The following is a 9611-nucleotide window of genomic DNA, read 5'->3' as shown; positions in this document are numbered from 1 at the left end:
AGCTAGTTTCTAATATTGTTTTTTAGAAGGCAAAAAAAGCCGAAACAGGCCATCTTGCTTTCGCGGGCCAACTCGCTTTCCCCGACTAAAGGGAAGGGCCCCTTTAGCATGACGTGAAGTCCGACTATTATTTCGATGCGGAATCGCGGTATATTTCCGTAATCGATGACTCAGCTAGTCCTCGGCCCAATGGGCATACAGGGATTAGTATATTATCTCCCGTGAAACGCGAAAAGTAAAGAATAGTTCAAATGAGGGCCAGCTATTAGTTACATCTATTTTTTTTAGAATTCTGTTTACACAATTAAAATAAGCTATTCACACTTAATTATTGTGCAGTATGTTCTTGTCTTATTAACATGTTAAGGCTTTAGTTGTTGTGGCTAGCGAAATTAGCTTCAGATTCTGTAAGGGCACGCATATTACGTGACGGTACTACGCGTTACTAGTGAACCGACAATTTCTTTCTTATATAATAAAGAGCTATTTTAAGAGCTACTAGAACTTAATACCTTTAATTGAATTGCTTTATTTCTTTCCTTAGTTATATAGCCCGTAAGTAAGGACAAGTATAAGAACTATAACTGAGGGATTATGACGGGTTGTGGATTGGACAGGAGACCTGATTCTATCGAGAAATGTCTAGTTGCCAAGTTTCCTTAGTGCAGAATAGTTGATACTTATATTGTTACTCTACAGCAATAATACAGAACCAGAAAATGAGGACAAGCCTACTGTGTCAGCAGCTGCAACGCACCAGCATTTAAGTACAGGCTTATTCTATCCTCCATCTCTGAACACGTCTCAATTCGCCGCCTGTCAATTGTTCTTCCCAGTAACAGAGCTCGGCCAACCAGGAAATAGCGGTCTTGGATCCACCTCAAGACGGCAATAATATCAGACCCTTGAAAACCACACAGTATATCTGAAGCCCAAGCATTGCTGGGTGCAACACCCACATTCCCATCGTTGTCAAGAAAGAAGCGAGGCTCTACAGCTTTGTATTCTTCTCGCTGTAAAGCACAACTTGTCCTTGCTGGGCTGAGTTGTTGTGTCAGCTGACCCCACGGTTGAGGGGCATTTGAGAGGTACCTCCGCCCTGCGGTCCGGACATCCATAAACCGTTCCATATACTCTCGAAATCCCCGACCCCCTCGCAATCCGTAAGACAAATGGCTATGAATAGGGACTGTCTCTCTTAAAACCTGTTGCTCCATCTGAAACAGCACCTTAATTTGTTCTTTTATCATTTCTTTCCTTCCTGGAGTTTGGCCTTCTAACAGGGATTGGAGCCGTCGTTGGGCAGCTGCCTCAATCATTGCGGAGACTGAGGTGGAAGCATCCTCAAAATACGGCCCAAATTTGTTGATGGAACCACAACAGTAGCCCAATGCCCCTACGAGTCTCTCGGACTCATGGGCGATCGGATGAGTTGCATGAGCAGACGCCCTCACACCGCCTTCAAAGACCCGCTGCAAAAAGCTAGCAAATGAAATCATTGAGGCACAGTCTTGATACTCGCGAAGCATCACCACGTCTGTGAAGATTTCGAAGATTGATTTAGAATAATCAAGCGGCAAGTTGGCTGCATCCTTTGTAATACCAGCGAGGCCATAGATTTTATCCTTGATTTCTTTGCATTTTGCTGCTGAAAAGACTTCTAGAAGATCTTCCAATGACGAACTTCGATTGTGGTATAATATCTGGTATTTGTCAAGTTGAAATGCCGAAGATGATTTCAAATCCTTAAACTTGTCTTTGTTTCGGGTCCTGATTTCTCCACTTTCAAAAGCCACTTGGAACTTGTCGAAGTAGTCCCAATTAGCATAGTCTATACCGCATTGCATCCTGGCATTCTTTGCAACCAAGACCTCCTGAATAATCCAGAGTCGGTTCCAGTAGGATCGATTACACAAATGGCGAATCGCTGTTAATTCCTCCTTGCAGTCGGTATCCCACTCTACGAAATGACCCCTGTAATGCTCGAAGTGTGCAATGAATCTCAAGGCAAGTTGGCTGTCTGCACTTGGCAGACCCAGCCAGATAAGCACTCCCCATGATTGCTCGTATATTCGTTTCATCTGTCTGACTTGCTGGTTGCGCTCATCCTTGTTTGATTGATTGATGCACATCGCGTCAATCCAAAATCTCCGCTCGTAAGGCTCTCGTAGGTGGTACAATGCTTCCCAGAGATTTCTTCGTACAGGAACCGCCACATTATTGACGATAATATCCCTCTCGTCTCCTGGTTCCCCCCACTCGTAAGAAAGTGCTTCAAATCGAATTTCATCGTTTAAAGACACTCGCACGAGGTCACAACTGATTGTATTCCGCGGGTTGTCGATCGGATGGAGGACTACAAGCCTGATTTCACCAGAAGGCTTGAGAATTGGACCATACAGGGAGCGATATCTCTGATCAGCGTCTGATGCCATTTTAGTGGCGGAGAAGTAGCCCCCAGGATCATATTTTTTCAGAATCCCTCGTGCTTGAAATTGCGCACCCTTCTTTGCTTCGATGTGTACGGAAAGCGATAAGGATCAGAAGACCAAGCGATTTTCGAATCTGGTTTTCGACCTTCAATGTCTGATTTGTGGCACGTGCGCACCTAACCAAAAATCGCCTACATATTATGCCCTCTCTTCCTGTGCCTCTACTTATTATTACTACTTAAAATATTACTCTCTTTTTAATTCTTATTTATATATATATATACGAGAGAGGGGTAAGAGAGGGGTAGATGGGGATGGGGGTGGGGGGGAGGGGGAGGAGATGGAGGGCGAGTGAAAAGTGAAAAGTGAAAAGTGAAAGTTGAAAAGTGGAAAGCGAAAATCGAAGAGCGAGCTTTAAGGCATGCGACTCGCGAGGAAAAGGAAGCCCTATAATTATAGGCTACTTATCGCTAAATTTTAGGGCCACAATCACTAAATTATAGGCTATAGGTACTAAAAATTTAGTGCTTTGTAACATGAATTTTTAGTAAGGTCCCCTTGCCCTGCCCTCCCTCTCTCCCCCCTTCTCCCCTCTCTCCCCCCTTCTCCCCTCTCTTACCCTTATACTTATAAAGAGAGCGAGAAGAATTAAAGAGAGGAAATATTTGAAGTAATAATAGAGGCACAGGGAGAGGGGGCGTGATATATAGGCGTGGTGTATGGGTGTTTGTAATTTTTGGTAGGGTGCGCACGTGCCACAAGTCGGACATCAAAAGTCGAAAATCGGATTCGAAAATCGCTTGGTCTTCTGATCCTTCTCGCTTTCCGTACAGGTCGCTTTCACGAACCGCCAGTGGTAACTTGTGGAAGGTACGAACGGGTAAACGAGGGCGGTACAGACGCTATGAGAGTGTGTTTGGGCAGGCCGGTTTCGAAGATGACTGTAAGGCGATCGCAACTTGGTTCTAGGGAATAGTCCAGTAGCGGGTCGAACAAGGGCACCTGTCACACTTTTAACTAATAGTACTTAGCGGCGTACAGCGCCTCAGAATTCGATCCTCTATCTATAGAACATAATGTTGACGCTATCCCTGGACTACCCGGATGGGAACCCATTATTTTGAAAAATAATCTACTTTGAAAAACTGAAAGGAACGTGGCTATACAGATGCCTGATAACCCACATGCTTCCACCAGTTCATTTTCTATGAGCTATGAGCTATGTACTTTCTACTTTTCATTGACTTTTTCTTTCTTCAAATCGAGGTTTCTTATACATAGCTCCGCCAGTACCAGCCTGCATATTCATCAGCATCTCTACGACTTCTTATGCATGACAGTAGCAGCGGCCTGCCCAGTCAGTCTCTATTAAATGATAAAAAGAGAAGGATCATACCTGATGATTAGGGAAGACCAATGTGTCCGCAATGACAACATTCTCCCTCCGTCCAGCCGTGAAAACAATAACCTCCGCAATATCTTCAGGAGTCAAAGGTTCACAGCCACTTCACACATCAGCCATGTCCGTACCAACGCTCATGGAACTTACGCATAAACAGCATTAGCTTTCGCCTTATCCCCATAAAATCTGACAACGGAGAATTCCTTTTGCAAGTCAGCGTGGAGTTCCAACGTTCGCTCAAAAACTCACAGTCTCGACCTGTCCTGGATCAACCTCAATAACTCTGATACGCGTAGCAATCAACTCTCTCCTCAACGAATCCGTAAAACTCCGCACTGCCGCCTTCGTGGCACAATAAATGCTTCCTCCCTGGTATGGTTCTCTGCCCGCAATACTGCCAACGTTTATAATATCCCCGGCACCACCATCTGCCCTCTTCTTGAAGATCGGTAGAACAGCTTGAGTCATATTGATCAGACCCGTAACATTCGTCGCAAACATAACATTGATATCATCCTCCTTAATCTCCGGTGCCTTATCAACACCCTTCACAAGTCCCCTGTCTCAGTCAGCCTCTCCCTTCCTCCTTCACCACCACAACGAAGAGACTCACGCATTATTAACCAAAACATCAATCTCCCTCCACTCCTCCGGCAGATTCCCCACAAAACCCCGTACCTCATCAGGAGAACTAACATCCAGCTTAAACGGCAGGACTTTCACGCCCTCCCCCACCTCCTTCTTGATCTCCTCCGCAATCTCTTTCAAGGTATCGATCCTCCTCGCTGTCAAGATCAACCGCAGATTCTTCGGACTCGTGCGCGCGAATTCGATGGCGGTGGAGCGGCCAATGCCTGAGGAGGCGCCAGTTATGACGATGGTTTTGCCTTCAAGGCGTTTTGACATTGCGGAGGTGGCCATGCCTCGGATGGGCTTGTGGAGGGGATTGAGAGGTGCGCGGAGGCTACTGAGTGTGCGGAGAAAATGGGCACTGGTTCGTAGGGGGCGCATACGTGGTTTTTATTGAGGATTGGTAAGAGTGGGAGGGGGAAGACGTGCTTGGAAATTGTTTGTTGCTGATGCAGAGCTGCGGAGAGCCTTGCAGCAACCCCACATTGAATGCCGACGATCGGCCGCGGTGACATCCTCGTCTCATCATGACCGTGTTTGAGCCTCCACAACTCAACAGTGACATTACATATTTTCGAGGTTCTCTTCCTATGTCAAGCCTGGTAAGAATGACCTGGGTATATTCGTGGAAGTTTCTATTTCGGTGCTTGACGCTTTTGTTTCGAAGTATCTGAGACATTCATTTACACTTCCTTCAATAGCTTTTATTTTGCCCCAAAGCTAGACGAGCGCGTCGGCTATTAGCAAGCTGTTTGTTTACAGGTGTCGGAGGTCGCGGCCATAAGTCTTGCAACTACCAGGGTCGCCGCCACTTCTCGCTTAAGTGGCAGGGCCGTTGCACGGCAACCAAGAAGCGCTGTAAATACAGGGCCTTGCAGGCGTTCCGTGGCCAAAATATAGCGCGCAGGCCCTATAAGCATCGCTAAACCTACTATTCCTACAGGCTATCGAGCCTAATCTTCGTTGCTAGGCCAGCTGCAAGTAGCGTCCTGAGGCTTGGAACTCATCCCTGCTGGTTGCAAGACTTATGGCCGCGACCTCCGTATTTGTCTGCATTTCGTATCTTCAAGCTCAAGTTTGAGCCAAAAAGGAGACACGAACAAGTCATTTCGTGCGTGATCGAAAACACGGTACAACGTTCTATGAATCTACTGTACATGAAGAAAAGTGTTTCTTCCTCTTCCTCTTCCCTTCATTCTTGCGCAAACTCAAGAATATTCGGCTGACATTGCTGATTTCTCCCTATTCACTTCATTACTGCACAACTCACGAACAATTCGTTTCATATTGTCGTTTTATTCAACTTCACCATATCTGCAATCCACATCCCTTCTACCCCAGCGGGTACTGGGTTTGAGGCCTAGCTCAAGCCTTCAACTCCAACTCTAAGGCTAATCTCCGAGCATATGACGAGGAGAACTTTCCCCGCCAAAGCGAAAGCGACAGAGAAAGAGACGTTACCAATGAACTCAACCTACGTTCGATAACAGGCGGGCTCGATCTCCAAGAAATCATCAAATCGGAACCTACCAAGCTTTCTGTACTCCTCCAACAGAGCAGCGACTCAGAGATATGGGAGAAGATGACCATGGAGGTTGAGCCAGACGAACCGCATCAAGTTTGAAATTCAGAAACAAGAGCTGGAGAGAGAGAGGGGAAGGAGGAGAATAAATTCCCGCAGCGACGGCGTCGGCTCGGGTTATATACATGACAAGATTACGGAAGGCAGAGGGGGTAGGGAAACCCGGAAATTTCAAATAATTGATATGGCATTGGTCTCGGGGTTCAGGTTGTGAACCTTAGCTATGGTACTCTCTTGCAATGTTCATGTGTAGTATGACTCAGTTTACATACCCGTTGAGAGACTCGCAGTGATATTAGTTTCGACCCAAATTATAGAGCACTAGTTACTCTCTGTGGCCAGAGTAACACTTCGGAGAAAATTTCAAGTTGATGCAGTCCCAATCCCAATCTAAACATGCCTGAGATACTTTGTTCCGTTTCTAGGGAGAAATTGGCTACCTTTGCGCAACGGAATTTGCTCTATGTTCGATCTCTTGCATTTAAGAAACAGACTCATTGGCACAACATGACATAGTAGTATAAGATACCAAATGTGACGTATGATTTTCACCACCCTGTACCAAGCTTCGGACATTTCAGGTGATACCAATTTCTCCTTTTTACCACACCTTGCCGCCACTAGAGGCTTCTCAGGCTTCTTCAATGCGCTACCTTTTCGACAACCGTTTTACAGATTCCCTTGACTAAGACTTCGCCTCCAATATAACCATCAGCACTTAAACCTGCATTTTGAAATCCAAGGAGTGTGCCACTGACTTACCCATCAGGTCAGCTGCTCTCCAATGATAAAGGCGTGCTTTGCAAGAGTTGCGTATCCCGAGTCATCACTGATAGGAGAGTGGCTTAGAAAGTTTGCCTTTCCATATATACGATAGGCGGCTACGTCGGTCAGATCGAAATCTCTAAGGTCCTCAGGCTCAAGTATCCAGAGCCGGCGAGTTTCGGAGAAGAATGGGCTCGCAAGATTTGTTGGAATTGCTGAGATCATGCCTTCTGGTACGTCGTTCAGCACCGCCGATAGCAGAACCCTATTGGTATGACCAAGATCCAAGCAAACGTAGAACGAACTACCTCTAGCAAATTGATAGTAAAGATACCATAGTACTTCACGCTCAAGATGTTCGCGATTTTCAAGAAGAATATCGCATTCTGAGAAAAGGGCAGCCACAGCAACGGATCCGAAATTACCAAGAGTGTCCGCAACAGCAGAATCCTGTGGACTTACCAGGTCTTTCAAAGTTGTTTGAGCGTACAAAAGCATGATCCATTCTGGACCAGCTGCCAAGCCTGCTGCTAGACGTCGACCCAGCTCTTGGTCCCGACTCTCCCTCAGATGCTCAATGATGGACGATAGGATATCTTTGCCCAGTTGTGATAATATGAACCCGATAATCGAATCTCTGATACTCTGATATGGCTCCCTTCATTCCCACTTCTCCGTAATTAGCAGGTCAATGGCCAGCATTAACCTCGTTGTTCGTATGCCGTACTGAATTGGATGTCCACGGGGTTGCCGTATCAAGCTCACCCCTCGCGGGGTCTCTGGCCAACGCAGCCAACTTATAGACGTAGCATCCTAATTTGGTCCTCGTGCGATGGGAATCGGATCGCCTGTCCCACCAAGACAAGAAAGATCGCCGGCTGCCATTGATATAATGGCGAATATGTAGCAGCATTCTCCGATCGGAATATCTTTCCTTACCACAGATAGGACAACATTCGCCGAGTTGAGCACAATGATTAATTTGTTCGAATCAACGGAGCAGCCGAGCGTCGACAGAATCGAGAACATATCGGCGAGAGGTGCAGCAGTTGTGAGAGTCATTGTTGACGCTTTCTTCCATCCCTTCGAGAGCCTGCACAGTTTCTTCCGGCGTAATTTTGTTTTAAGCTCGATAAGCGACGATTAGATAATCGCGCTAATTTTTCGATAATCGATAATCGACCATCGATTACGATAATTATCGAACTAAGGCCTTGGCAATACTACAGGGCCACTACAGGGCCACTACAGGGCCAATGCGCTATATTTATAGGCCTCATACCACCTTTTCTTTACTATCCGTTCAGCTGCCGCCAGGTGCGCCCTGGTCCGTGCACACTAGTTTTCGCTTAATTCTGGCCAATCAAAGGGCTGGATTCCACCATCAAAAGCATTAATTCTACCTTGATTTATGAAATACATCAAAACAACCACGATCTTTACATAGATATATATCACATTGCTTACACCCATATATAGAATCATATCTTATGCTTTCCCTGCCTTGATTCGATGCGATTTGAGCTAGTGCAACTCGCTTTTTAGGCCGATCTGTAAACCGGAGCCCCTGATAGTAAACACACCTCCCTTTTTTACCAAGCTTTACTAGCTCATGCTCCCTAGGGGGCACATTACCTGCTCCCTGGCTAATATGCGATATCCTTCTCTTTGGACAGACTTCACTAGCCCTGGATTTAGCTACCAGAGCACCAATTAACTGCCTTCTAAAGTCTTGCTGGCTCCTAAAGCTTACTTGCCTAGGCTCTGGAATATCGCTATATAAAGCAAGTAAATAGCAATTGATTAGAACCGTACGAAGTAGCCAGTGCTCAAGTGCTTGGTGCCCCTCTCGTCTCACGTGCCGTAAACCAGCGTTCTGAGCAGTCAAGTGATCAAACTCGTCCACAGCTCCCATATGATAATTATATCCGTCCGCAATTGCAGGAATCGAAAGCACCTTTGTAGCCTGGCTACCAAAGGGTACTCGTGCAGTTTTTGCTTTAGAAGAAGTCTCCTTAGGCCTCTTCCTTAGCCGTAAAACACGCTCGTCACCTGACATAAAGGAAGACATCATTAAAACAAACGCCTGATCTTTCCATCTAACGTAACACACTTCTCCATTAGACGTATACCTAGAATAGGTCTCTCCCCAGGGGATTACGTCCTTTCTATCCGATTTCTGAAGGTCAAGAAGCTCCTGAATAACCCCACCATTTGTTCTGCAAGTCCTAGTAATCGCGACTCCTTGGGAGCGAGCATATTAGACAAAACGAGTAGAAACAAAGAGATTATCAAGGTATACGTAATAGCCAGAGCCCTTAGGAGGCTCAGGTAACCTTTGAATCAAGTGCAGGACTACTGCTTGTGTCTTGTTTCCTCCGTTTCCAGCCTTAATTATCCCACCAAGCGCTCGTGGAGTACGTACTCCCACAGGGCCATTTTTTTGACCAGGAATATGCCAGTTCCATACGAGTAAGAACCCCCTCTGGGCTGCCCCCCAGACCTTATATCCTGTAGGTATGGGCTTATTTGGAACAGTGGTTGTTTCTTTAGATCGACCTTCAAATCATACGATTATCTCATCAATTGCCAAGTTCCGTTCCGGCTTCCAAACACCCAAATTAACCTCCTGAATGTGTGAACTTAAGGGCTCGACCTAAAGTACTATATATTAGCCGATATTAAGGTAAGAAACTATCAATTTTACTTACTTTCGCATATGGTCCTTTAACGTTCTCTCCATATATTCTCACACGCATATATAACTCCTGGAAGCGGTTCCTGCTCATATAGCTTGTAA

General features: G+C 45.9%; 6 protein-coding genes across 6 annotated transcripts; all 6 read right to left on the bottom strand.

Moving 5' to 3' along the window:
- Positions 1 to 664: 664 nt before the first annotated feature.
- Positions 665 to 2512, bottom strand: K444DRAFT_610498 (HET-domain-containing protein). The gene has a single exon (XM_024879763.1). It carries the CDS (start codon positions 2433 to 2435, stop codon positions 732 to 734), a length of 1704 nt encoding a protein of 567 aa, XP_024739341.1. The 5' UTR covers positions 2436 to 2512; the 3' UTR covers positions 665 to 731.
- Positions 2513 to 3601: 1089 nt separating this feature from the next.
- On the bottom strand, positions 3602 to 5004 carry K444DRAFT_610497 (NADP-dependent L-serine/L-allo-threonine dehydrogenase ydfG). The gene is made up of 5 exons (XM_024879762.1): positions 4448 to 5004; positions 4084 to 4393; positions 3982 to 4037; positions 3829 to 3937; positions 3602 to 3782 (listed from the first exon to the last, which is right to left on the bottom strand). The coding sequence occupies exons 1-5, from the start codon at positions 4843 to 4845 to the stop codon at positions 3750 to 3752; spliced, it is 906 nt and encodes a 301-aa protein (XP_024739340.1). The 5' UTR covers positions 4846 to 5004; the 3' UTR covers positions 3602 to 3749.
- A 1712-nt stretch (positions 5005 to 6716) lies between these two features.
- Positions 6717 to 7466, bottom strand: K444DRAFT_341870 (uncharacterized protein). Its single transcript, XM_024872036.1, has one exon. It carries the CDS (start codon positions 7307 to 7309, stop codon positions 6812 to 6814), a length of 498 nt encoding a protein of 165 aa, XP_024739339.1. The 5' UTR covers positions 7310 to 7466; the 3' UTR covers positions 6717 to 6811.
- Positions 7467 to 8504: 1038 nt separating this feature from the next.
- On the bottom strand, positions 8505 to 8915 carry K444DRAFT_509449 (uncharacterized protein; the record flags this gene model as incomplete). Its single annotated transcript, XM_024873422.1, has 1 exon — positions 8505 to 8915. A coding segment is annotated over one exon (411 nt), but the record flags the coding sequence as incomplete, so codon positions are not given.
- A 156-nt stretch (positions 8916 to 9071) lies between these two features.
- K444DRAFT_524604 (uncharacterized protein) lies at positions 9072 to 9371 on the bottom strand (the record flags this gene model as incomplete). The annotated part of the gene is made up of 1 exon (XM_024874363.1): positions 9072 to 9371. A coding segment is annotated over one exon (300 nt), but the record flags the coding sequence as incomplete, so codon positions are not given.
- On the bottom strand, positions 9173 to 9605 carry K444DRAFT_610493 (uncharacterized protein). The gene is made up of 2 exons (XM_024879761.1): positions 9523 to 9605; positions 9173 to 9467 (listed from the first exon to the last, which is right to left on the bottom strand). Exons 1-2 carry the CDS (start codon positions 9598 to 9600, stop codon positions 9378 to 9380), a joined length of 168 nt encoding a protein of 55 aa, XP_024739336.1. The 5' UTR covers positions 9601 to 9605; the 3' UTR covers positions 9173 to 9377.
- Positions 9606 to 9611: the final 6 nt, after the last annotated feature.

This window comes from Hyaloscypha bicolor (assembly GCF_002865645.1).
Source record: "Hyaloscypha bicolor E unplaced genomic scaffold K444scaffold_53, whole genome shotgun sequence".
NCBI classification, from domain to species: Eukaryota; Fungi; Ascomycota; class Leotiomycetes; order Helotiales; family Hyaloscyphaceae; genus Hyaloscypha; species Hyaloscypha bicolor.
This window is presented reverse-complemented; position numbering and strand designations above follow the sequence as displayed.

Coding starts and splice junctions, on each gene's coding strand:
- K444DRAFT_610493 (XM_024879761.1), bottom strand. CDS start 9,600: ATGAGCAGGAACCGCTTCCAGGAGTTATATATGCGTGTGAGAATATAT. Junction 9,468..9,522: donor TTAAAGGACCATATGCGAAA/GTAAGTAAAATT, acceptor ATAGTACTTTAG/GTCGAGCCCTTAAGTTCACA.
- K444DRAFT_610497 (XM_024879762.1), bottom strand. CDS start 4,845: ATGCGCCCCCTACGAACCAGTGCCCATTTTCTCCGCACACTCAGTAGC. Junction 4,394..4,447: donor GATGTTTTGGTTAATAATGC/GTGAGTCTCTTC, acceptor TGACTGAGACAG/GGGACTTGTGAAGGGTGTTG. Junction 4,038..4,083: donor ATCCAGGACAGGTCGAGACT/GTGAGTTTTTGA, acceptor GACTTGCAAAAG/GAATTCTCCGTTGTCAGATT.
- K444DRAFT_610498 (XM_024879763.1), bottom strand. CDS start 2,435: ATGGCATCAGACGCTGATCAGAGATATCGCTCCCTGTATGGTCCAATT.
- K444DRAFT_341870 (XM_024872036.1), bottom strand. CDS start 7,309: ATGCTTTTGTACGCTCAAACAACTTTGAAAGACCTGGTAAGTCCACAG.